This window comes from Rissa tridactyla, chromosome 1, assembly GCF_028500815.1.
Source record: "Rissa tridactyla isolate bRisTri1 chromosome 1, bRisTri1.patW.cur.20221130, whole genome shotgun sequence".
Classification (NCBI taxonomy): Eukaryota; Metazoa; Chordata; class Aves; order Charadriiformes; family Laridae; genus Rissa; species Rissa tridactyla.
Genome location: NC_071466.1, coordinates 171,372,466 through 171,400,167, shown reverse-complemented (window position 1 = coordinate 171,400,167; position 27,702 = coordinate 171,372,466). Strand labels below are relative to the sequence as shown.

The window sequence follows — 27,702 nt, the reverse complement described above, 5'->3', positions numbered from 1 at the left end:
AGGCAGACCATAACTTCTTCAGTCAATCACTAGCAGGTCAGTTTTGGTGCATAAGGTATTAACCAACTGGAGAAATGTATTTTCATCCGTGCTGTTATGTCAGTTCTCAGTTTCCCCTCGCTTAAGTGGTCAGGGATACGTTTATTACACAGTACTCACAGGAAGTCTTGGCATTTCAGGCAGACCTAGTCATTCCCAAGGAGTATCCTTTTGGCTCAGTGAAGACTTTTGAGTACTCAGCTTACATTCATTCTGGAGGCAGCCACCATGATTCCATTTACCCAAAGTACTATTTTTAGTGGGGCTGTTACCATCTTGAAATTGCAGTTTAAAAGTTAAGCAGTAATACAAAAAGAGTACTTTTCAGTGTTTCCAGTGAAGGAGCTGAGGAAAAAAAATCATCTGTAAGAAACCATTGCTGCAATTTTATTTTAACAAAAGGGCAGATTTATTCATGTTTACAAACAAGTTTCAAAAACAAAAAGGAGAACATGTATGCTACCCACTAACAACCTTTCAAAATGCCAACAGCCCTCATGCTGCATGAAGGATTCTATAGATTAGAAAAAAATCACAGTTCCACTCACAGTTCACCAAGACAGCACTAAACTAACATGTTTAGACAAAAACAAAGGACTAAGATTCTGATGTATTTTGATTTAATCCATTTTGCCCGAGATAACAGAAATATTTCAAGCAAGTTCCATCACATATTGATGTCCTGCATTAAACAATCCTACTAAGTTCTGAACAAAAGTTATTCAGTAAGTTTCTCAAAATTTTTAAAAATTAAACAGTTGTTTCAAAACCATTAAGTAGTAAATGTATTTAAGAAACTAATTAGGACAGAGGCCATAACTTCATTAGAACACCACTGCTCATGTTTTTACAAAGCATTAGTGTTATCTATTTGGCTATTAGTATTAGCAATTTATCTACAATATTTAACAAGGTAAATTGCAGGCAAAATTTAGTACAGTTTCAATAGAAACACCCTTTTCCTGAAAATACAGCAGTATTTGAAGGACTAGTTTTTTTGTTTTTTTGTTGTATTTTTTTTTTCTCTGCATCATTTATAAGGAAGCTTCCCATCTATGAACAGGAACAAAAAAAAGTATCTACAAACCTTGTAAACAGATCTGTATCATTTATAAACATAAATAATCCAAATTATTAACAGCCAACAGCAGAAATTAAAGTATCAATTCAATGATCCAGGGCCTCCTTGCCCTTCCCAGCCTTCCCCTCAGAAAAGGATCATGATAAACTAAAGCTCTGCTAACACACTGTTCAGGACCATTCTTAAGTACAACAGATGATCCACAGGTCACTTATGCCGAGTTACTGTTTATCTGTCAGAGTTCATTATTACTCCCACCCCCAGAAAAGCACCCTCCAGTCTGGCAGAAAGCTTTTTTTTTTTAAAAAAATAAATCTACATTCGTACAAGTGTGTCTTCTGTTGAAGTCCAAGACAAGAATGTCATCTTGTCCATCATAATGTGTTGAAGAGACCCAGTTTCAATTTCTTTACAATGCAGATAGTGTGTTAACATTCAGCTTACAATCAGAGTGATGTTTCCAAACTATGTAGCGGGCTCCCTGGGGATGAAGAGGTAGCAGACTTGTTCATGTCTGTTGTAAGGTGAATTCCACTGTCAACCGCATTGTTATTTTTATTGGGAGAGGGTGGGGGAGTAGAGTTGCGTTTTGTTGGAGCATCATCTTCAGCATCAGTATCATCAATAAGGGGAATATGAGGCTCGGAGTCTTCTATTCTAAACTCGGGATGCGTCATAAAATTGTGAATTGAACTTCGTGTCTCAGGTTTCTCTAGCCCCTCGTACAAGGAGCTACGAAATGCATTCACCACTCGGATCTGTAAGCGAAGAAAAAAGGCCATTAAAATGCTGCGGGTTTACTGGTAATGGCATGGTTCTTATGAGTTTGAATCCACACACAGCTAGACATGAGTGAATCGAATTTGTATGTGATGCAGTGGAACTTGCAATAAACTGTAAAAAATGAAGAGCATTTCGGTACAGCACTGCCAGTCTACACAGTAGGAATAAAAATTGTGAGAGTACTGCAAAAAGCTGAAGGGCCTAAGAATTCAGACATGGCACTAGAACTGTTCAATTATTTAACACGGGCTAAGCATTTTTCAGGAGTGAGGCCAACAATTCTTTACGTATTCACAAATTAAATAAATCTCAATGAGTGTTTTATTGAATACTTGGGACAGGTGTGGGGGGGCAGGAAGGCTGAAAATAAGTTAGAGGATAAAAGGGTTACTAATTCTCATGCGAGGAACTGGGATGTCAACTGACTATGAAAAAGCCAAGCAAGTGTAAAGCCAATGTCACGATGACTAGACATTTACGAAGAGTCATGCAAAAAAGGATACCGCTGTAACAGCTGTAAATATTCGAGTATATACCCATTTACCACACTAGAGAAAGTTCCTTACTGAACAGTGCTTTGGAAACTTAAGACCAGAACTAGGAAATTGAATACTCTATTGTACAATTAAGTAGCCACGACAGGTTGTAACTTTAAAAGAGACTATCCAAGTAGCACAAAGTACGAGAGCAGTACATGATCAGCCTTTGCTTGAGCCTTCAGTTTATGCTGAATTCACGGACAGAATTCCCAGGCTGAGTATTATTTCAAGTCCTTTACATTGTTCAACTACTGTTTTTCAAGTCGGAAAGCTAAGTTTACAGAATTGATAAACATTTCAGAGGGAAATTAGACAGAATAAAGTGCAGCTTCATTTTGCAAATCGTGCGGGTCCAGGTTGACTTGAATTTAAGCTTTCCAAATTGTAATTTGAATGATGAAACCACCTGCTCACACCTCCCTTCTCCTCCCACGCCCCACACATTTCCCTGACCAACTACAGGAATTCAGGATTCATTCTTGAACTGATAAAACAAATAAGGCTAGGCAGAAGACAGTGACCCCTCTGTCCAAGATTTTGACAAGATAGTTTCCCCCTCCTATTACAACATCTCTACTCTGATTCTGATTAAGCGTCCAGCAGAGCAGTTTCAATCCCAGAGCTCCTCTGTTGCATAGTAAGTGGTATAAAAGAACTTACTGTTATAAACATTAAGTCCAATTTAAAGATTTTTTTTTTTTTAAACACTTCCAAGATGACTCGTTTTGAGCTGAGAAATATGTCATGACTAGTGGTTCCGTAGAGTTCCTTGACAGTAAAAATAAAGTGACTTCCAGGTGAAGGAATGAAGCTGGAAGGTCAAGCAGATCAACAGCACAGACTTCAAAACACCTAAGATACGCCAAACCACCTCGCTGTAAACACAGAGAAGGGCTCCCCAAAAGTAATGCATTACCAAATTTGTTACCACAGAATCACTGTGGTGATAAAGGCCTAAGCCTTTACCACGACCTTCTGTTCTCTGACCTCTAGAAATGGTGTTGTTCCCTTACTTCTACTCCCTCTGAGCAATTGCACGAAGAATTTTAGTCCAAAGCTATCATGTCCCCATTTTTATACTACAAGTACCGGTCTGAGCTCCATTAACCACGGAAACGAGGGGAGGGGGTGCGCTACACACGCAAGGGGGAGGACATTACCACCCAATAAAGGGAGGAGAGAGAATAACGGGAATGTGCTTGAGAAGTAAAAGATTACAGCAGCAGCTAGTACTTTAACTGTTCATTCACATGAAGAAACTGAGCATGCTGTTAAGGAGCTGGCGCGCTACATGAGCTTTAAACAAGTCCAGCAAGCCACATAAACCGTCTTGGCACTTACCAAGAAAAAACAGCGGTGACAATGACAGACTGAAAGTTTGTAAATGCCTTTATTTGGCATGTAGCATCCCACTGTGACACTGATTTATGTGGCAAAATGAAATACGACTGCCTCGTGGGACTGGTTTTTCATTGCTTACAGATGGTAAGTTAGAACATAAGTAATAATGGAAAACAATTTTTGGCTTAACAGGACAGCTGTAATTATCATAGGAATATGAGCATACCAAGCTTGATTCCCATGCAGAATCCATACTAAACAAGTGGTCTAGACACTCCTGTGAACCCAGGATCCTCAAAGAGTCCAGCCATGAAGGCAGAAATCAGACTATCAGCATTTTAAGTTATACTTGAAGAGGGAAAATCTAGTGTTTCGGAGGCTTTATTTTCAACCACTCAAGATAATTAGAAGAGAGAGGTAACTATAAATAAATTGCATAACTGAGGAGCAAACAAGACAATTTGTTATGTGTAATTTATACTGTCATCAGGCCTTCCTCATATTAGTACCAGAATAGTAAGGAATGCACTAAGCACTCCAAATCCTCCTAGCCAGATGGCTGCTTAAGAGTTGCAACCTCACTTCAGAAGAACAGCTGAACTATTTTCCAACAAACAGCTCCGAAAGAGAGACACAATGAAATAACACATCTGCTTCCCATTAATACATATTAGTTATCTAAAGTTGTTCTCCTGGCGGGTGTAGCAGAAGGCCGTACGCTACTTAGTGAGGGGGAAAAAACTAGTTCTCTGCTATTGTAGCTCCGTATCTGCACTGGTCATTTGATGCCATGAGATGCTGCAGTGCCCATTAGATTCTGCTCAAATGGCAGCATGGCATGAAGTTGCTCTCTAGAGAATTCTGAATGTCTAATTACTGTTCTTGAGTGTAGTTAGGGATACAGGTTACTAATTAGCATTTTAAGTAGGAGATGCAATCCTGTGCATCCCCACTGTTAAATCTACTTTTCATTTTGTGTTCTTGAGGCATGCGAATTGGTGAGCCGAGCTTCTCAATACTACTGCAAGGTACCTGGTCTTGCTGGTGGAGAACAAGTACAGAGGTAAATACCTGTGCAAGCTCACACAGGAATTCTAGCCAAGCCAAAAAAAACCCAAAAAAGTCAGAAGAGAAAATTTCATTTAAGACAGCTCCTGAAATTAAGGGTCTTCATCCATCTGGTAATCTGAAAGTTTAAAAAGCCGGGGCGGGGGGAAAGAAGCCCTCTCAGAGTTATTTTAAAAAACAATTATTTAACCAGTCTCTAGGAAGTTAGAGAAGGAAGTTAAACATGTAATATATAATTAAGAGGGAAAACTCTTTGAACAGTAGATATTAGCTATCAGTGTTTAACTACAACTGTTATGCATCTTCAGGCTCCAGAGTTTAAGCCTACATACACGAGTAATTAAGTGTCTAGCCTCTACAACGAGGAAGGCTGAAACTGAAATGCCACTGAGAGCACAATACGAAGAGGGCAGAATTAAGACGAGATAAACTTTACTTTCAGTGATGGCTTATGAACTGCTGCCAGAACCTAGAGAGGAAAAAACCCTTCAGATTTGAGTTTCACCGGTCAACGCTTAAACTTTTTTCCTTTTTAGATTAGCTAATTAAATCCTTCTTCTGACTTGCACCCATTTTATTAGAAGCCTTGTTTCGCCACCTGAATCCTGATGTTGAGAAAGTTGTGTTATTCAGTAAAAAAAACCAAAAAAAAAACCAACAAAAGCAGAGACTCAGAAGTTCCTTACAGGCTACAAAGAAAATATATTTAGTGCTCCATGTTCTAACTTCATTATTTTTAACATACCATTTGCTTTCCCATCAGCTTGTTTACCTTAGGTAACATTTGCACTGCAGCGCCAGACATCTATTTTTGTTGACCTGGGTCCATGATTATACATTTAATTTACTTATTCAATGTAAGTCACCCTAAGAGGCATATACTCGAAAATTTACAACAGTTTTCCTGTTTCATCTCAAAGATCCCTCTGTACACGAATGGATGAAGGCACAGGATGTGCAGGCTCACAGCTTTCACATTAAAGTCTTTTGTTGAAACTGTTCCACCTGTTCTCAGCCCTCTAAGAAAAAAAAGTCTTGAGGACTCCACTTTGTGGAAGAGCTCTATAAAAGCCTGAACGATGATTTTAAGTACTAAGGAGAAAATGAGAAACGTTAGGTACGTGAATTAGGAAACGTTAATTTCATGCACTTTAGGAACACACACTCACACCCCACAGTAGTAGAAGCAGTAGTAGAGGAAAACACTACATGTGTAGGGGTAGAAATATTTGTTACATCATGGTGCTGGCTGGCGATGGAGGGTTGCCGCCTTAGAGCCCCCTGAATGGTACTTCCACTCTGGAAAGCATTCACTACATCCATCTGCAAGGAATCAGAGATTGTGACAGCTTGCTCAGCAAGAGAGAGAGAGAGAACAAGAGAAAGGACCATCCCATCTATAACACACAAAAAGTAAAGAAAAAAGGCACTTTTTTTTTTTTTAAATAGAGTAGATACACAAGATACATAGGTAAGAGTTGCATTTAGAGCTGAAGAAAACAGAGGACCCTGAGGGATTACACATCCATCCATACCCCCTTTTGGCAGTCTCAGTCACACCAGTTAGAATTGCCACCTTAGTCAAAGGACTGTAGATGGAGAGGAGAGATTTCCCTCATAACACCCACTGAGTCCTACCTTTTTCAAGACCATACCTGAGTTTGTATCCTGTTTAGGCCCCTAAACCACAAGATCTGACCACGACGTAATTCTCTCTCAGCATGATCGATCTCCTCTACATCTTCTGCTAGTTCTTCCTCAGGAATCTCTTCCTTTTGTGTTCCATGACCAGCTTCTTTAAGGAATTTCAGACGGCTGGTTGGAATTGTTGAAATCAACTAACGGTGAATGAAAAGTATGAATCAGAATAATTCTTTTTTTTTTTTTTTAAATAACAACTGTAATACCAGACTTAAGGCAAAGTGGAAAAAACAAATTACATCAATGGAATGAGTGCATCAATGTAGAGGTGAACAGCTGCAGAGCTGTGAATATCCTCACCACCTCAACTGAAATTAAACTTGGACTACAAACCTAGAAAACAAAACATCCTTGCTAGGCACAAAGAATTCCGCTTTAACATTACTTGACTATGCCAGGAAGGAGCAGTACTGGAGGTACAAAATCCATTAATTCTGTAGATGGTACTCGTATCTAGAGCTTTCAGAGCTCCATTAGTTTGATGAGCATGATGTGATACCTCATGTGAGAGACACAAAATTTAATTAAAGTAGCCACAGTTAATTCAGAAATACAGAACAGACATGCATTATTTTGTGACCTGGAAGGTATCAATCCATTTGTAAGGCAAGTGAGGTTTCCAAAACCCTTATTCCAAACTGTTACTCTGTTACTTGGTGTACACTAGCTCATCTGTCTTAAACTAAAGAAGAACTACATGTGGTTGTTCCATCTTTCCTTTTCATCCCCACCTTCAGGGCTACTCTGGTGAACTATGGAGTCAAGGGGAGTCATCTTTTGATATGTCCCATCTAGCAGATCCAGATCAGTTCCAAGACTGCTTTCCTTGATCATCACAAGCCTAGAAGACCATTTCAGCAGCTGCAGAGGGAAAAGACTGCTCCAAAAGCAAGATAAACCGCCCTTTATGCTGAAATTGCTACTATGAATGCTCCCAGATCGCACTTCAGTTTCTGCTATTCTCAGAAAGCCAAAAGCTCTTTGACTTTAATGAGATGCTAGAGCAGCATGAACTGCAGCAGGGAAGCTTTGCCCTTGCAAGACACTCTGGGTCAAAGGTATTTCCAGTCATCTCGATTCTCTTCTAGACTACTTTTAAACCTCAGAGTGACTCTATCTGATTTTTTAAAATAATTGATTTTCTAGAGAGCCTTAATAAAAAGCTTATAGTCACTTTATAAATATGTGCCTATGTACATATTCACAACTAAAATTCACCCTGTCAGTTTTGTACTGAAACCTGAAGTGTCCTTTACAAAACGGAAGGAAAGAAACTGTAATGGAAAACTCTTCATGTGGTATGAAAAGTTTAGACAACTATGTCATTAAATAATGGAAAACTCCATAGCTCTGAAGTTTCATGTAAATAAGCTTGCTGCTTACAAGCACTGTTGTGCATGCAATAGTAATTAAACCCTAAGAGGGGAAAAAAATGCAACAGCTTAATAGGTGGGTGAACGTTCCAATTATTTCATAATTATGCAGATGAAGATTAAAGAGAAAGTTGTTTTCCGTTTTGCTGCATTTCTTGCTACTCCAGGAAGTTTTCAAATCAAGAAGAAAATACCATCAAGTTAAACAATTATGATTTTTCAAGAAAACCATTCAACACTAAGTTAAATATTTCAACATTAACATGTTCATTACCTCTGTATTCTTACAGAACTTCTTCTAGCACGTATTTGTTTAAAGATATGGTCTCGTATTTAAAAGATAACTACAGCTCCTTCTAGTTAAAAATTACTGAACATAAACCAGCCATAGCATCTAGTTATGAAATGTAACTAATTGATTGAGTCAGAGTAAGGAATATCCAACTAAGGACTTCCTAGCTATGGAACTAGTCAATTTTTCATAAAGCCATATATAAACCAGTCAATTATTCATATAGTCCACTTGAATGATCTGAATGCTAAAAGACAGTGTATTTTGATTTTCCATGTAAAGTATTTTAATGTGAGTAGGCATTTGCCATTTTGAAAAAGCTAGTTTACCTGGCCCCAGAGTAGTGTTCCCATGCCCAGGAAAATGGACCACAGCCACTGCTCAATCGAGAGTTCTGAGCAACTGAAAGGCTTCCCACCAAACTGCACAATAATTATCTGTGAAAAGCAACATCATTAAAACAATCAGTGACCTGTTACTAGAAAATTCCCCAATGCTTCAAGATCACTACAGACAATTCTGCAATAGAACATAGGATTTACCGTCCTATTAAGCATACACTTTCACTGCCTCAGCAGTTTGGGCTAAGTCATCTTCTTATGCTTTTCAGTATTCCAAGAATTACCCATTTATTCTTCAAATGCCACACTCACAAAAACCTGTTGGATACTTCATTTTGCTTGCAGTTCTTTCCCTTCATTCATTTCCCTTCAATTACAGCATGTATTCGATGCTACAAATTTACAGTGATTATTTACCATATGAACACCCATCTCAGAACCAAGCTGATCAATAAACTTGTATTAATACAAGTCGTAGATCCACACGACATGAAGCATTTCAGAAATAATTCAACAGAATATTAATATGTATCCCATCAGTGTTAAATGTCAGGCTTTAAATCATCACGGTGTAACACCTATGTAGTACATCTGGGGAGAGGGGGCAAAGATGTCAACAGCTAAATTAAAAAAATCTTCTACTGACTTACCTATTACAACAAGCTGTACAGGCCCTAACGAGCAACGTATCCCTCTGCATAGGAATTATATGCATGAAAGTCTGCCCTGGAGAATCAACAATTCAAGTAGCAGGGCAGGCGTGGAAAGAAGACAGTATTGACCAGTAAGTAGGACACCTGACAGCTGAAAAGCCCAAGAGTATCTTCTTTTATTAACACAGAATAAGACACTGAGACGACAACTCAGGAGTTACTTATTGGGAAGGCATTCAGTCTGCCAAGTTTATAAAGGGAACACAGTTGCAGTCAGCAGTAATTTCTACACATTTGGCTTTGTTGTACAACAGCAGTCAGTCTGCTGCATATGCAACCCTAAAAATAAGAGTGGCTTCTGAAGAAGTGTTATCTAAAAAAAGCATAAACCTGGGTTGATAAGAGAACTAACTTTATGTGAAGCAGAGGTGCATACATTGGCATCACCTGAACCGCTATGAATTTGGTTAACTTCATGGAATCCCAAGGAGAAACTTAAAGGCGTCGGTTATATTTTAAATCCGAAATAACTTAAGCCAAAATGGGAAACAGTTCTGAAAAAAGGCAGTATACTGATTTGTTGGTTATTTCTTTTGATGAATTAAAAGTTAGAAGGTGAAACTCTTTCTTGTAAACTATTTTCTTTAGATTCAATTTTGACTTGGTGTTTTTCAATACCAGAGTGTTAACCCAATCAATTTCAGACGATTTCATTTTATTTGTTAGGATATATTGAGTTAACAAACTAGCTTTTACAAGTCTGCCTAGAAGGTCCCTGGCCATCAAAGTTTGTTGCCTGAAACAGCAGCATTTATACAGATAACTGTAAAATATATACCAATAGAATCATAGAATGTTCATGGTTGGAAAGGACCTTTGAGATCATTGAGTCCAACCATACACACACACACACACACCCCCCCCCCTACAATCTGTCACTAGAGCATGCCCTGAAAATACAGATAATTGATTTCTGCATCAGGAAAACAAAAAAACAATACTTAGGTTTCTAAAGCTTATTCATGTCCAAATCTCATTAAGAAGATATGAGAAGTTGTAACTTTTCTGTAATTGTTTAAATGGGCTCTCACTCAGATGCACAGGCAGATACTATGAGGAAGAGTTCTGAATGGGGCCGGGGGAATATACAACTTCTTCACATTTTATCATGACACTAGAACACTAAGATCAAATTTAAGGACTAGAAAAGTAAAAAGTTAAATACAAGTATTTCTCCTTTCCAATTTTACCAATTTCAAACAGGTCTTACCTGAAAACCCTGTCAAGCAGCACTGCCAAGTGACTTATAGCGCGTTTGACACCAAAGGTTTTTCACATCGCAGAAGGTAAATGCCTGGCACTAGCTGATTAGCGTTTCCAAGCTAAGCAAGTACACCAGTGTACTGAGCGCATTTCCCCCCACCCGCCAAGAATTTACTTACCTGCACAACAAATGTCCCCAGAACAATAGAACAGAAGATAGCGTTGTTAAAGATTCCTTCAAAAACGTTTCTTTCACCGTGAATTTTTCGGGCATTTATTTCATTAAAGAGCTGCATCATCACAAATGTATTAAATACAATAGTATAATGCTCTGAAGGAGGAGCATGCAGAGGTGCATTTCTTCCACTATCAATATCAAAAATTTTCTCACCTGTGAATAAAAGGCATTTATCAGCAGCTTAATTGGCATCTTTACACACATACACTACAACAAAAAACTAGTTTTAAGATCACATCTCTGTACGACTTTCAGAATAACTTTGTAAAGCCTCAGTATTCTTACCAGCAAACAGGAGTGTGAAGACCACTACGAGTTGGTAGAACGCATGACCCAAAATGTTCTTCATCATTGTACGGGAAATCAAAGGTTTGTTTCTACCATAAGGCTTCCGCAACAGAAGAGATTCAGTAGGTGGTTCTGTTGCCAGGGCAAGAGAAGCTAATGTGTCCATTATGAGATTTACCCACAGCATCTGCACAGCTTTAAGCGGAGAATCCTATAAAGATAGATACATAAACCCTCCAATATAAGTGAACAAATTGCAGCTATTAAAGGCATCTGTTATACAACATGGGCATGTTCTTTGGACTAGCATTTAACTGAAAGTTTGAGTTCGACTTAATCAGTCATGACATTTTCAACCTTTATTAGCTAAGCCAATCCACCACCAGTACGTACTTGTGTTATGCATGCTCCTGTAAAAGCAACAATTACTGCTACCACATTGACAGTAAGCTGGAACTGAAGAAATTTGGAGATGCTGTCATACACGTTTCGTCCCCACATAACTGCTTTAACAATACTTGTGAAGTTGTCGTCTGTAAGGATAATATCAGAAGCTTCTTTAGCTACATCTGTTCCAGCAATACCCTAGTAGAAAAAGAAAAACACTATGAAATATAACAGGATGCACTGACTTATGCAACAGAAGCTATTATTATATCCTTGGGTCAGCATTCACTTTGATGCACCACATCTGCAGGACTATTTCAATGTAAGCACCTAATGTGCTACTGATTCAAGTTCGGCTTGCAAGTTCTACTCAAGTATGGTGATGTTGTCTTTAAAATAAAGACCTTAATAAAAATCCTCAAGTTGACAACACAGACACTGTGTGAGTTCTCCCCAAAAAAATGTCACTGAACTCTGTTCAAGTTGAAGGCCACCAGATGGTGCAGTACTACAGTTTAGTTTATGTCCTAATAAGTTTGCTATATGGATTCCAGCAGTAGGGAAATGCATGTGTTAACCATGCAGTAGAACAATACACATTACCAAACACCTTTTGCAGAAGAGCATTGGCATTAAACAGTAGAATATACAATGTCATTGCAATGCAATATGAATTCCTTAGTTTTAAGCACCTGTAGGTCTCCCACAGTATCCAAACAGTTAAGCCGAGTTCTGTGTAATACCTACTTCAAGGATGTTTATTTTTGCTTTTGGCATTTCAAACCCACTAACTCAATAGCAAATTTAATGATCCTTATTCTTAATACATTATTTTGCCAAGGAAACGAGTCACCTGCACAGCTCTGTGTAAAGCTTAAATGGTACCTTTAAATATCATATAGTAGACAATATATTTTAAGTGCTATTTAGGTAAGCAGTTAGAAAAATTAGCTTCTTACACAGATGAACATAGACAGCAACTATAGGAAACATTTAAGTTCTGGAAGATTAAAATAAATCTGTCCCTGACAGTGCTAACTACAGCAGCTGTACAACAGCAGAAAACAGATACTCATTAAAACAAGACTGTTACAGTCTACAGAACATTCCGTTTGTAGCTATCAAATTTGGAAGTTATGCTTTTGAAAAATGCTCCGTCCAAATGACATGAAAGCTCTTCCTCTTCCCGTTTTTTCCTTCAAGATTACCATCCAAGTCAGTGCATCTCCACGTGGTGTAGGAGGAATGCGGTCTTCACATTTTTTTCCTTCAAATGCTCAATAATGAGTTTTTAAAGACTAAAGTGACCTACTAGCACCAAACTGCACCTTCTCAGCTTAAGACTGAGGAGGAATCTTGAGGAATCTATCTTAAAGTATTGCGAAAGAGACAGAAGAAAGCTGAAGCCTACATACTTCAGGCATGAGTCTGTCTAGTACTAGCACTTAAACACAGGACTTGGTTTGGCTACCATTTGAAAGGGTAGTTGAGAATTTAAATTGAGAAAGCCAAGTAATCTAAGGTACCATCCAGAAAAATGCAGATCCTAGCCATTACTTCAGTTGTACTGGAGATGTTTCTTAGTATAGCTTCGCAAGCCATTTTAAACATCAACTGTCAGTCTCTCTCATTATCGTCTCCCTGCTTCTATGCACCATTTCATGGAAAACATTTAAAGTAATTTTGCCTTATGTTGAAAGATCTCATTTCAGAAATCTTCAGCATCAGTAATTCCGTTCCTACATTTTGTAACAAGACTTTTATTCAATGGCAAATGCCACAAAGACATTTTCCATCAAATAAAAAGTTGGAAGACTGAAGAAGGAGGAAAAAGTAATTAGTATTAAGTGAGACATGTTGACTCCATTAACTTAGTTGTATATTAAGCTCATGAAACAAGCAAGGCTATTCAATCTTCTTTTAAGTGATTTGATAAGTTATTTTATCAAAATAGGTCTCCAAAATACTGAAGATTAAAAAAAATCATACCATAGCAAATCCAACATCTGCCTTCTTCAGAGCTGGACCATCATTGGTACCATCACCAGTTACTGCTACAACTTGCCTCTGTTCAAAGACAGTGCTGTCAATTATACCTAAAATAAAATGACACAGTACGAAATTGACAACACAGCACAGATTAGACCTGAAAGAGAAACCCAGCTTTTGTCTTCCTCAGAGCCATTAAAATAAATATATATATACACTTAAAAAAAATCACAACAGATAGTTCTAGTTGGCTCCATTTCTCAAGCAGAAAAAAAACCAAACAGCAGTTGGCAAAAGAAGACACCCTCATAGGCATTTCCCACTGCTCAGTTCTAGATTTTTTTTTTTTAAGAAGCTTTGCTTAAAAGCTGAGAGTTTTTACCTACCTTTTACTAGAGTGTGTTTGTCAGTGGGAGAAGATCTTGCAAGAACACGAAGCTTTGGCCAGATTTTATCTATTCGCTCTTGCTCTATCTGCAAAAAGAGCATTGGTTATATCTTACAGTTAAGAGACTTAGAATATCTGCTGATCTACTTTACACAGTCAGCATGCTTACTTCTCCTTTTTCATTGCGTATTCTCCTGTTAAAGTCTTTGCCCTCTAAACACAGGAAGTCTTCGCCAGGATTCAGGATACCACACTTCAATGCAATAGCACGAGCAGTGTTTATGTTATCACCAGTGACCATGCGTACAGTTATGCCTGCACGTTGACACTTTTTTATTGCATCAGGTACCTGTAAGAAAAAAACAAAAACAAAAAAACCAAAAAACAAACCAACCACAGGCTTAGAGACTGTACATTAGCTGAATAAATCTAGACATGTCAGTGAAAATAATGGTTTTGGCTCAATCCAGGATAACTCTTATTTTAAAATATCAAGACGCTTGCTATGGAACTTTTTTTTTAAAAAAAAAAATAGTTTACCATAATTCTTTTCCTGAAAAACACACAAATGGCAATTCTGGCAAAGGGGCTTTCTTGTTATGTCATGGGGCCTTGCCACATGCCCTCCCCATTTTTCAAATACTGCAGTATTCAAAGATACCACAAAAATCCCCATGACTACAGCCCCCATGACAGGCTGTAGTATTCAAAACTAGAGTACTGGCTTTTCATTTACGATTATATGAAATAAACTACTGCTCACACTCCACTACTTCACCCATGACTTCTAGTGTGAAGGGGTGACAGTGCAGATCAGACTGGAGTTCCACTTACACGTCGTTTAAAAACTTTCGCTATTGAAAAATACTGCCCTCCTTAGACCCCAACCACAAGCCAGACTCCTTGCCTCAGTTCTCAGGTGACAAACCCTCCTTCTCCATCATTCCCCAGGAGAAGCTGGCAACAAGCACAATGGCTAATATTATCCTAAACAATACTCCTAATATCCCAAGTGGTAAAAAAATGACAAGTTGTTCCATCTACTGAGACGCTGCACAGTAAGCGCCTTAAGTCATTAATTTGTTCAGAGCTTCAGTAACACAGCATAAGTGACATTAAGAAGTTTTAATCTGCTTTTATAGCTCCATTAACTTTCCCTCCAAGAAATTAGATTTTCATTTATCAACTATGCTCAAGGCATACAACAGCAATTCAGTTTCTTGTACTCTCTGCATGATGAACAACAACATGAATCAAGATCCATTGTAACAGAATCACTGCAGTTTAGTCAGTGACCTCACCTCAGGTCTCACAGGATCTTCAATCCCAACAACAGCAATGCACGTCAGACCAGTAACAATATCATTTTCATTGTCCCATTCCGGCTCAGGTTCCCCTGCTGGGAAGTCTCTGAATGCAAGGCAGATGGTTCTGAGCCCTTCAGAAGCCATTGGCTCAATTACGGTTTTCACGATATCATCGCGGTCCCTAGGTCTAAATACCTTTGGTTCTCCATTAGCACTCAGTATTTTGAAGCACCTGAAAGGGAAGGTTTTAAGAGTTATCAAATTCTAACCAGAAGTTCAGCCCATTCAATGGCTTATTAGTCAACGGCAGTAAGTTTCCACTTACTAAACAAAAAGTTTTGTTTTCACTAGACTCACTCACTCACACACACACACAAAAAAAGCCAGTAGCAGCATCTCCAAGGTAATCTTCTCCATATGTACTTAATCTCTTCCCTATTGCAAAACATAATAGAAAGTTAACTGAGCCAGTCATCATAGGATGAAAATAATGCACAATGAATTTAGGACACAAAAGTTAGTTACCTCCCAGAAGCATCCATTTCTCCATTGTATGTAAACAGACTAGTGTCTGCGCTGGTTGAGTCAGTCAATCCAATTTCAAGTTCAACAAAATAATCCCACCTTGTTAACAGTTATACAAGTCTCAGAAGTACAGTACGCTTCCAGAACACGCATGTGGTGCTTACACAGCTGTAAGCACTAAACTCACAGCATTAAAAGCAATCTCTGGTACTGCTATCCTTAAAAGCGGTAAGGTTTGCCCCCTGCTCCCCCGACAATCTGTGCATCCGGCATAGAGTTCTTAATGTGAAGTATTAAATTAAAAACAAATACTTAAATCTGATTTAAGTGTTCGTAGAAGAGACTGGATTCAACACTACGTACTCTAGCATTTCAACACATGCTCTTTTAGTTACGTTTCTTCATGCCAAAGATGCCATTCATTTCATAGACAGCATAAGTACGTTACCAATACTGATGCCATGAATATAACACTATGAAATATTTTTATCAATAAATTTAGTCTTATTCATCTGTGTCCTTAGCAAAGTTTTCCCATAAAGCAACGCCATAAGCATGTGTTTTACGAATTAGTACTAATTCGCAATTTACTATTTAGTACTAAAAGATAGGAATTTATGACTATTTTAAAGTATCACAGTCATACCTGTCAGATCTGCTAAGATGACTACTGCTACATTTAAATGCTTAGTCCAAGGGGATTCCCAGATACAATACATATTAAAAAAAATGGGAAATTAAAATGAAGTAGTCCCTTAAAGCTTTGTAGTATTCATCATAACTGAAATTTGAAGTCTATCTGAATTTGGTTATCTGTTCAAACATCAGCAACCACTATGGATATCTTGTGTTATCTGCCATCATAGAGGTTGTGATAAATTCACAGCATTCCAAGATGACTAAATGGAAGGCAGTAAGTTTTATGTAAAGATTTCATTGAAACTCACCATCAAGTCAAGTACTTGAAGTAAGTCAAGAAGAATAAAACTGCTCTGCTTGAAAAAAAAATTGCTGCATTTTTTTATACACTTCTTAGTGACTCATTTGTGTCTTATAAATATTCATGTTTCAGCTTTCTGTGCTCAAGAATAGTCATACATGTTATAATAAAGAATGAGCAGCACAACTGGCAAACCAGGTTACAAGCTCTGAGATTAATTTCTGGCACTGCATAGGTAGTGGGTAAAGAACGTAGTTTATGATGCTAAGCCTTTTTCCTAGTCAGTGCATACTCTGAAATAGTTTTGGAATTACAGCTATTCTAATAGTATCCAAATCAGTCTAGGTTTTCTTGTTCTTTGCCAAATGTTCTTATTATTTATTTTCTTATCTCAGTTACAAAGCCAAGTGGACCACATGAGTCTGGGCTGAATGAGTTCTAGCAACTTCTACAGTTCAATTGCTCAATAAGATAAGGTACAAAATACTTCTGAAGGTAGAAGTAATGCAAATATAGGCATAGTTATCCACCGATGAGACTTGGCTTAAAATCTAGCTATGAAATAATTCACATATCAAAAGGAACAAGAGTCCTTTAAAGACTGACCTTTTGTTGTCAGCACTAAGTTGAGGAAAAGGAAGATTTCATCTTTTTTCTTTAGTGCATTAGTACTTTCCTAGATAATGATTTGGGGAGCTAGTAGAAAGCAAAAAGGCAAACTGAACTGATGAACATAATCTATGCGGTACTCAGACTAGAAATAGTCTGACGTTAGAACCGAAACCAGAAGGGCTGCAACTGCTGTTCCTAGAGAACATCATGCATACATGCTTGACTTCTCTCCTAACCTAGTTAGGAGTTACCACAGACGCCTTCACGCCCAAAGGTTTGTCCCAGTAGTGACTAATCTCTCACTAATAGTCTAATCTCATTCTAATAAATCCTCTATAGATGGCCAGATGAATAAGGAAGCAATTTGCTTTGTCACATTAAAAACCCTCAAGTTTCTCCATTGGCCAAGTTCAACCTCCTGTTAAAATGATCAACTTGGACACGAATTTGCAGGGTCTTTTGAAGCTAAAAGCAATCGCTTTTCAAAGGCACAAGTCTTTCCTTCCTGGAGTTAAGGCATATCAGCTGTTGGGGCTTCACTGGAAGATGGGTGAGCATTCTGACCAACCTAAAACTTAAATAGTTTAACTAGAGAATAGATCAATTCATAGATGCTTTCCTGTATCAGAGCAGAGTTCACAAGTTAAAAATAATCACCAGCTCTTTTGGGGGGGGTGGGGCTGAGGTGTGAGAATTAAAGTAAATGAAATGCTAGTTGCCCACCTTACTGTAGGAAGTCAATTAAGGGAGACAAGGTGGGAAGCCGGCTGCAACCACAAGGGTACAGGACGGCTGCATTTGTTTGATAACAGGACGACAGAAACATTTCCCAGATTTATGGCACAATGTTCCTTAGCACTTCAGTCTCCTCACCTATCACAACATTTAGCCAAATTTAAGTGCTGAATTACAATAGTAGTTTTTCTTACTTTTTAAGAACTATCTCAGAGGCACCTTTACTGAATATCCGGAAACTGCCATCAGAGTTTTTTAACACAGTACTCATAGATTTTCTAACAGAGTTGAAGGTGTACACTTTGTACAAATCCTCTTCTGGTATCTCATTTCTTACGTCCTGATAATCACGTTTTAAATCCAAGAGCAATCCCAGCAAGGCACATTCAGTTTTATTTCCAACATGACGTGGTAGGCCACCTTCTTTTTCAGGAGGCTGCAAGAAGAACAAGAACCTTTGCTGATTAGGAGGTTAACTTACGAACCACTGAAGTACAGCATTCAGGCAACAAGGAAGCTAAGGCCAAGCTCAGCTCTGAGATGGGGAAGTTTCGCTTTCACAATGATTACGCTATAAATTCCTATGAGACACGAGTCAAAATCATAATGCTGGCTTTTGTAAGTAACTTCTTCTGGAGCTGTTTGGGATTTTTCAGTCCCTTTCTCAGACTCAAAAATCACCCATTAAGTTTGTGTCAAATCCCAACGTGACTTTTCTAAAAGGCAATCTCCATTGCTTGAAATATCTACCTGATCAATTGAGTGTAGTCCCTGAATAATTATTTTTCATTTTATAAGTACAGATAAGTTTACTTAAACTGATTTAAGCAAGCTAAATGGCATTATTTCTGCTAAATTAATGTATCCTCTCCTGTAATAACTCTTCCTCAATGACTTAGACTACAATCACATCACCTGTTAGCCTTCTACTGAACAAACTAAGTCTTTAAGCCTCTTAAGTCTCACTACGAGTTCTGTTTTCCAGGCCATGGCCTATTTAACTGGAAAGAGTTCAGAAACAAGTTTCCAACCCTTTAATACCAGAACAAGTTTCTAAGCTCAGCAATGTGGAATATGCACATACTAGTGCTAAAAGTAAAGGAGTATTTCTCTCAAGATATTTCTGAGCTTACATAGCTATAACATTGCAGCGTAGTTTGTAGCAAAAAAGGCAGAAGCACTTACTCAGCCTGACATGCCTCAAGCAACTAGAGCTGAACTATATTAATCAAAAGTCAGTGATCCATCTTCATCATCCAGAGCTGCAAGATCTTGTATTTGGCTGTACTGAATACTCACACTTTCAAAATGTTCACTTTAATGTGCAGTTTAAGATGTCCAATTCTGGGCTCCCTGGTACAAAAGCAATGGACATCCAGCAGCAAGTCCAGCTATGGGCCACAAAGATGATAAAGGCACTGGAGCACCTGACATAGGACAGGCTGAGAGAGCTGGGACTGTTCAGCCTGGAGAAGAGAAGGCTCTGGGGGAGAAACTTACCAGTATGTATTAAATGCCTGAATGGGGCAGGCGAGCAGGACAAGGCTAAAGACTACTAAGCCAGAGTTTTTAGTGGTGCCCAATGAGGGGACAACAGGTACAAACCAAGGCTCTTGAAATTCCATTTGAACACAAGGAAGCACCTTTTTTACTCTAAGGGTTGTCAAATAATTAATGAGGTTGCCCAGAGTTTGAAGAGTCTCCATCCTTTGAGATGCTTAAAACCTAACTGGACACAGCCCTAAGCAATGCACTCTGGGTGACCCTGCTTTGAGCAGCGGGTTTGGACCAGAGGATCTCAGGAGGTCCCTTTCAGCCCTCTGTGATTCTGAAAAACAGACTAACTCTGGCTGCATTGGATGTAATTTGATTAAAATTCTAGTAGTAAAGGACCCGGTCAGTTTACATGCAGCTACTTTTTTTTTTTTTTTTTTCTTTCTATAATGCTCACATGCTCTAACTCATTAGTACTTCAGTCTTGTTTCAGAGAAATCTGTGCTGGTGATCTTGATGTGTCGCCTCAAGTACTGCTACTGAGGAAACTCTTGCCAAGGTAGCATCTTTGTTGGCTGAAAAATAGCTTTTGGACTGGGGTTTTACTACTATTCCTGTACAAAGGCATTCACAGTGGAAGCTTCTACTAAATCTTGAAGTGCTAATTTATTAATATTTTTTTTAAGCTAAATTCTAATTATTATTTTTACTGCCTTAAAGAATAGAAGTTATGCAACACATTGGAATAGCTACAGCAAAGAAACTATGTTTGGAGTTGCAGAAAACGACGCATGCAAAAACGCTAAATAGCCAAGTATGTAAAATGTGTAACAGTCCATTATTCTTTTTATTTCAAAATATTTTGGAGGTCTCAAACAAGGTATGAGCAAAGATGTTACAACTATAAAGCCTACAAACCCATACAGCAGTATCTGGACTAAAAAATCCATCAAAATCCTCATCTGTACTTGCATTGTCTCATTACATTCGAGCTAATGTTATGCTACTCTTACATGCTTACTTTGAAGTAGCACTCAAATCAAGCCAAGATGCTCTTCAAGTAAGGTATGAACAGCCCCACTTCTAAAAAATTTAGACGCAACTGTGAACTTAAAGGAAGTTATCTTCTGGGGATGGTATCTTTGAATTACCAATTCCAACTGAAATAAGCTATTTTTGAAGCTTAGTCTCAAATGAACAGTTGAGCAATTTACAGCAGATACAAAATAACTTACACTGCATTTTGCCACACACTTACACTTAACTGCCTACCACGCGGCCACCAGACAATTTGCATCTTTTGAGGAAGTTGTTTAGTTACCTTGATTAGAATGAAGAAATCCACTTACCAGTATTTTGGAAGTATAAGCACAATTAACAGAAATTCCTGTCACAAGGTAAGCCATAATTTTCTCTGGAATAGCTTCTGGTTCTGGAATTTTTTTATAATGCTTTTCATTGATGTAGGCTTGGACCACTGTCATTCTGTTCATAGTCAATGTTCCCGTTTTATCTGAGCAAATAGCTGTTGCGTTGCCCATTGTTTCACATGCATCCAGGTGTCTCACCAAGTTATTATCTTTCATCATTTTCTAAGGAAATAAAAGCAGTCAACAGCCATCCATGACCATTCTTTCACATTTCAGAAATCCTTATTTAGGGTGTCCAGTCTTACACAGCAGTTTCAGAAGACACTCAGCCTTTAAGTTATCTGGCATCTCACCAAGGAAGAATCTGTAGCTGCCACATTCTGTCAGGATACCTTTAAGTCTATTATATCACAGTAAATTTTGTTTTGAAGAAGGTTCATAAATACAGTCTTAATCTCCTGTATCTGCATATCACATCGACTACTGATACTATTCAGACTATTATGAGCAACTAGTTTACGATATATTTAGAAATAGAGAGGTACAGACTGAGCTTTACCAGATACAACATTAAAAAAAGTCTTTCCTCTTAAAAGAACGATAAGTAAGCTCTGTTACAGACTTATCCGAAAATCACAGGATATTATTTCAAAGACGCTAGAGTCAGACTTAAAATTAAATACAAACTGGGAGCCTAATGTTTCAGCTGAGATAGTGAGGATTACAGAAGTTTCACAGATTAAGTATCACTTCAAATTCTTTACTCAACAGGTTTTGGATAGTATTTTAACCTCAAAGAGGAAGAGTAAATTCAAAGGATACAATACTATGACTAGTTAGTGCTGTAAGTTAAGTTTTAGAACACAGCCTAAACAGCCATAGTATCTACAATTGGATTTTCAGATCAATAATCAGTCCCAGCACGCTAAAGCAATAAGAAAACCAAGACAGCAAAGAGCAAAAAACCATGCTATATAATAAACGGAAAGCTATTTGAAAGCTATATGTTTGACAACAGTCAGTCCTCAAGGAGAATCAATCTGGAAACTTTTGTAGTAGTTGCTTAACACATCAGTTCATTAGAAGTTCAGGTTCACAGAAGAGTTTGTTATTCACAAACTCTAATGCATCTATTTATTATAAGCAAATGCTACAATGTTATGAGCTAGACCCATTCATCTTTAGTTGGCGACAACAGGCTGTTACTGCTCACTGTTCATATTAGTGTGTATTCAGAGATTAAGAGAAATACTGTGTCAGATTTCTTATGAAGTTCAGAGAAATGAGTAAAGCTTCTCCCCGGTCTATTATGTATACGTGATGCAGCATATCTCACCTGAGATTGTACAGCTGATGAATACAACCACCTACCATTAAAATTTGTTCTCCCATCCATTCACTTACCTTAACAGAGTAAGCCAGAGATATAGTGACCGCAAGTGGAAGACCTTCTGGTACTGCCACCACCAAGACTGTAACTCCAATAATGAAGAACTTCACAAAATACTGAATATAAATTGGTGTACATTCAGCAAGCCAAGGTCTCTTCTGAACCCAGAAGGTATCAATTACAAAATATAACACCAGGATAATGACTGTGATGGCAGACATCAACAAACCTTGTTAAAAAGAGAATAAACAGTTTTCAGAAATTATCTCAAATATTTGGCAATAGAGACTCTGGATAAGTCAACTGCAAATAATTCTGCCTTTACAGAAGTTAGTTTATAACTAAGATGTTAAACAGGCAAGACAGGAAACACTGAGGTAGCTCTCATAAGGTGTTCCACCTTCCAATGCAAGTATTTTCTCATGCATTGCACCTAGAAACTTCTAATAACTTTTTTTCCTTCCCATTTAATTGAAAAGCATAGATCTAATTATGAACAGGAGGCACCCATCTATAAAGTCAATTAACCAAGCAGAATAAGAACTGAAATAATTCAGCAGGCCTTCAGCAATCATACTGCTAACTTATTCAGTAGGGAAAGCTGCTGACAGTCTGCACCCTGCTTCCTGCTGAAGGTGGGATTAAATACGGCAGCTAAGCACAGTGTTCAATGAACTGGGAGTAACTGGGAAGACAAAATCAAAACTGCTGTTAGCAAGCTGGGTGGCACACTTAAGACACCACATGAAAACAGTGAAGGAAAATGGACCTGGCTGGAATAAAGGAACAGAAGTCACCGAAGTTTCAGCTCTTCATAGAAAGATGCTTCAGTGTGTGCACCATCCCAGAGCAACAGGACAAGCTTTATTCAATATTTGTTAGTACAAGTTTCTCTGAAAAGTTAACATTGCTATACATAACTATGGAATGCTAAAGCTAAAAGTTTAATTGCTTTGTCCTCACACCACAACTGTCTTCTGACATAGATGCTGCAGTCAGCCCTTTTTGAGCTGTGGGCTGGGCTACAAGACTTCTAGAAGTTCCTTCTAGCCTAAATCTTTCAACAGTTCTACACAGACAAAAACAAATCCTGAAATATTTGAATTAAACCTCTACATACTAGACAATATAGCCCAAAATTTACGCTGAACTTCATCGTTGTTTTAGTCTACTTTCAAGAAACAACAGTTTACTGAACGTTTTGACAAGACAGCTGAATATTAGCCCACAGAAGAGAAACGGAAGCTAAAGAATAGCAGAAAGTCAATAAAAATGTTACATATCAGCAAGGTGTATTTTAAGTGGAAATTCCTAAGCCCCTGGAAGTACCAGAGATAACCTGGTTGCCCCTACCACTTTTTCCAGACTTCACTCAATTTGTAGTTCTCTAGGTACATCACTAAATGCCGTATCTTACCTAAAAACATCTTTCATAACAGTTGTTCAATGTTATGAAGTTGGAATTTTCTCTCTCAGAAGCTGACACTCTACAGCCTGAATCTATTTAAATCAAGGAAAAGTAAAAGCCATCTACATGACATGCTCTTGAGAAGCCATCAGCATGCTTTGACACATTGGAATTTTGCATTTAAAATAATCAAACCGGTCAAGGCTAGCTACTTAAGTTATCACCTTACAAACTATGCATATTCCAATTTTATTCAAATGTGTGACATCAACGTAAGGAGGGTACTGATACATCATACCTGCTTTGCCAATCTGAACTGCAAGCTTTGTAAGCTTGCCTTGAAGAACCGACTTTTCTTTCTTTGGCAAATTTGCTCTCTTCTTGTCTTTCTCATCTCCATCCCCACCATCCTCACTCTTCAGTGGCTGCATTTCCATGGCTGCACCATCCTGAGCTTTAGCTAGAAGTTAAGATGAAATAAAGTTTAGTCATTGAGGAGTACCCAAAATCAGGGATACTTCAAAAGCTTAATAACACCAGGCTGCACTAAACACCAGTACTGCACAACACCGTGTATCCAGAGATGCCATACTACACGTGAATGTTTAAACAAGCATACTGGGTGTGGGTGCCCAGGTGCTGACAGCAGCAGCCTGTGGATCAGACCATGGTCGGGCAGGTTGTCCTCCTGCAGCCCACGGAGTACCTCAGTGGACCAGATATCCACACTGCAGCCCACGGAGGACCCCATACCACAGCAGGTGGATGTACCCTGAAGGAAACTGCAGCCTGTGAAGGGCCAATGCCAGAGTAGGCTCCTGGCAGGAACTGTGGGCCTGTGGGAGACCCACATTTGTGCCGTCTGTTCACAAAGGACTGTACCACGTGGGAAGAACCCACACTGGAGAAGTTCATGAAGGACTACATCCTGTGGGAGGGACCCGGACATGGAGCAGGTGAGGAACATGAGGACAATGGAGCAGCGGAGACAAGCGTTATGAACTGAACAAAAACCCCATTCCCCATCCCTCTGTGTTCCTCAGAAGGCTGTAGAGGAGTCAGGAGTGAAGTTGAGCCTATACGAAAAGGGAGTGTGGGGGTAAAGTGTTTTTAGTTGGTTTTGTTTCTAATCATCCTACTTTATTTTTAATTGGCAATAAATTAGTCTTCCCCAAGTTGAGCATGCTCCAGCTGTAAAGATAATTAGCAAGTGATGCCCCCATCCTCATCTCAACCCACAAGCTTTTCATCCTATTTTCTGCCCCATCCTGATGAGGAAGGGGAGAGAGAGAGAGCAGCTGGGTGGGCATCCAGCAGCCAGCCAAGGTTAACTCACCTCAACAAGATAGCTTGAAGAATCATTGGTAACGTTTACTTTTGTAGTATCTAGCTATGTTGAGACTAACAAGTTCATTTAAGCGTTTGTTTTGGGCAAATTCACTTATGCCATCTTTAGCATAAGCACCTTGGATCCAAGTCTTCAATATGCATTTTCATAAGAGAGTATGTATTTATTACATACACTTTCAGAAAACACAGAAGGGCAAGAAAGGATCAGAGAACATGCACTTACCTTTGTTACGGTTTTCAACAGCTCCATCTTGCTTTTTACCTGTTGGAAAGAGGAACAAGTTGTGTTTTAAATTGGCTGTCCATAGTTCATTTCAGTGTTTATGTTTATATATAATGCATATATTACCATATGCTGAAACAAGCAACTGCATTTCAGAAAAAAAATGTAGAACAAGCTGGAGACAGAGTGCTGACATAACCAAGGCTTTAAAAGTGTAAGTCAACTCACAGAAACATCTCACATCATTTTTTTGGACTTTAGTTTTCCCATACAAGACTGCCGCAGCGTTATGCTACCACAGTTAAGTTTGCACAAATTACTAATACAGATATTTATTACTTGTGAGGAAAGCTTTTAAAAGGCTTGCCTAAACATTTTTCTAGGAAAGAAATTTGTGACGTTAAAGTGATTCTGATGGCCTCAGTCTTGCTTTCTGTTCTTCCAACACTTGGCAACTGTATCTGACTACTACTGTAAATGAACTGTAGGATCTCACTTCCAGAATCAGTGATTCTGTACAACATTGCAGAAGCTACTGTAGTATAAAATACTTATAAATCCACACCAAAGCTTAATGGAGGCACAGCACTGGATTACTGGATCTATGCTAACCCTATTTACGCAAGCATGAACATAATCTGTTGGCAACATACCAATATTCCACCGCTAAGAGAATAGTTCAAGTTCATAATAAAAATATCACTCCTACCTCTGTGCAGGAATGGAGCTCAACAAGAGACCATAAAGAAGTACAGTGAAATAATGAAATACATTAATGAGTGAAACATTAAAGGTAACCAGAAGACCAAACATTAGGAGTAGCTTATTGGGGCAGAGGGGCACACACTACCTTCTTTTTTTGGGTTTTCAGGTAAAAAGGTTTAGATAATACCTTGGCAAGAGACAAACGTTTCTCCTAAGTAGAGAAAGCAATGGTTATAGTTACTTTTTGCAATAACCTGAAATGAAAGCACAAAATTGGGGAACTTAGAACAAAACCCAGAATTTTTCAGTATCACTGGTAATTCATTAAGTCTTCAGCCTTAGGTTATGTAGGCTGAAATGTATGAAAGTACTCAGGTAGAAGAAAATCAAATTATCAAGCAGCGCGTGTGGCACGACATTTAATACCTCCACTACATTATTACTATAGACATAGTCTGATTTTGATACATAAAATTTCCCCTCGAGCATCTGCAGAACAGCCAAGGAGGAAAAAACCACAAGGCATGTTCACCTTCTCCACAAGATGCCACTTCAGACTTCTTAAGAACTCACCATAGTCTCCTAAGTTAGTATTTGTTCTTTCCTAGTTCCCCTTTCCCTCTTACATGAGCAAAGCTCTACACTTGTGTTACTTCTAACTCCTTGTACATACGTTTGCTTTCACTGTGAACCAAGCCATACACAGCCAACTAAAAATAGCCACTTTAATCTCCTTAACATTCACAGAGAAGCTAATTTAGTTTAACCTGAGTTTTACCAAGGAGAATCTTATTAGGCACCTAACTTAAGGGAAAGAGGGTTGTCTACCCTGAAAGACAAAAAAAAAAAAAAAAAAAAATCACAGAAATTCAGGCCCTAGGATACACCAGAACACTACTTGTCAAAAAGAATTCTGCTTACAGAATAATAAACACTGGCAGACTATTAATAAAAGCTATACTCTTCTTCATATCTCCTGTAACAGCTGGTACTGTTGCTTCCTTCCTTCTCCTTGCTCTGTAAGGGAAGGAGCAAAGGATAAAAACTGTTCCACACTAATCCCTGGAAGTGTTGCAGGTCAACTTTTGCTCTTCACTACCATGACTGAGCTTGAAACTAGTTTTGAACCTTCGATTCTTCTTGTAACAATTCCTACAATTTACTTCTGAAGAAACGAAGGGTCAGAATTGTAAAGTATTTGTGGATTAGGACGAGACAAAAAGCAGAGTTCAATCCTAATTCCTGCACCAAGCACACATTGCAACAATTGCCTCCTTAGTTTGAAGGCCACAGAGATTCCTAAATGCATTTCTGTGTGTGGTTTTCCATTTATGGCTTTCCATTACTGTTTCATAGTCCTCTGATGAAAAAAGTATATTTTTCTGCCAAGAATCCTCAGGCTCAGGCCCATGAGTAGGCCTCACAACAGTTCCTAGAAAAAATTTTGCTGTGGTGAAGCTTGGTCCTGAACACGCCTTGGGAGAGCTTATATTAAAACATTACTGCTTAACATTTCCAAGCTTTGATTCTCAGGATAAAGGCTGCGGCTTAGGTAAGTGCCCTTCTAATTCCAGCAACTAAGCAAGTCCTTCAGAACAAGGAAGATAACCCATTTCACAGAAGGGCTCCAAAATATTCTGGGTTACAAGCCCTTCATCCCTCAAAAAAAAAAAAAGTTTACAGAAAAGTACTGCTAGGGATTTGCCTTTTGTGTATCTCTGAACATTCAAAGTTTCAGCTCTGGAAGAAAGGGTGGCACAACAATCTGTCTGCTCATTTTTTTCAAAATCAGTCTTATATATGTTTAAGATATTCACATGTATCAATGATACAAGCTTTTCCCCTTCAAGTGTTGTAGAAGAACTCCATATAGAGGACA

The 27,702-nt window shown here is 38.4% G+C and overlaps 1 protein-coding gene across 5 annotated transcripts in view; it reads right to left on the bottom strand.

Moving 5' to 3' along the window:
- Positions 1 to 424: 424 nt before the first annotated feature.
- Positions 425 to 27,702, bottom strand: part of ATP2B1 (ATPase plasma membrane Ca2+ transporting 1) — a 63,981-nt gene continuing 36,703 nt past the window's right edge. For 4 of the 5 annotated variants that reach the window (XM_054204944.1, XM_054204954.1, XM_054204926.1 and 1 more), the window contains exons 7-22: positions 25,119 to 25,157; positions 23,844 to 24,005; positions 22,152 to 22,366; positions 20,727 to 20,969; positions 18,078 to 18,319; positions 15,066 to 15,303; positions 13,934 to 14,113; positions 13,763 to 13,850; positions 13,377 to 13,483; positions 11,394 to 11,585; positions 10,998 to 11,211; positions 10,654 to 10,865; positions 8,547 to 8,654; positions 6,507 to 6,689; positions 6,088 to 6,174; positions 425 to 1,878 (exon numbers count right to left, since the gene is read on the bottom strand). In XM_054204944.1, the coding sequence (XP_054060919.1) occupies positions 1,567 to 1,878; positions 6,088 to 6,174; positions 6,507 to 6,689; positions 8,547 to 8,654; positions 10,654 to 10,865; positions 10,998 to 11,211; positions 11,394 to 11,585; positions 13,377 to 13,483; positions 13,763 to 13,850; positions 13,934 to 14,113; positions 15,066 to 15,303; positions 18,078 to 18,319; positions 20,727 to 20,969; positions 22,152 to 22,366; positions 23,844 to 24,005; positions 25,119 to 25,157 (2,822 nt within the window). In that variant the 3' untranslated portion in view covers positions 425 to 1,566. The remainder of the gene's footprint in view (positions 1,879 to 6,087; positions 6,175 to 6,506; positions 6,690 to 8,546; positions 8,655 to 10,653; positions 10,866 to 10,997; positions 11,212 to 11,393; positions 11,586 to 13,376; positions 13,484 to 13,762; positions 13,851 to 13,933; positions 14,114 to 15,065; positions 15,304 to 18,077; positions 18,320 to 20,726; positions 20,970 to 22,151; positions 22,367 to 23,843; positions 24,006 to 25,118; positions 25,158 to 27,702) is intronic. The other variant, XM_054204962.1, reaches the window with a different exon arrangement.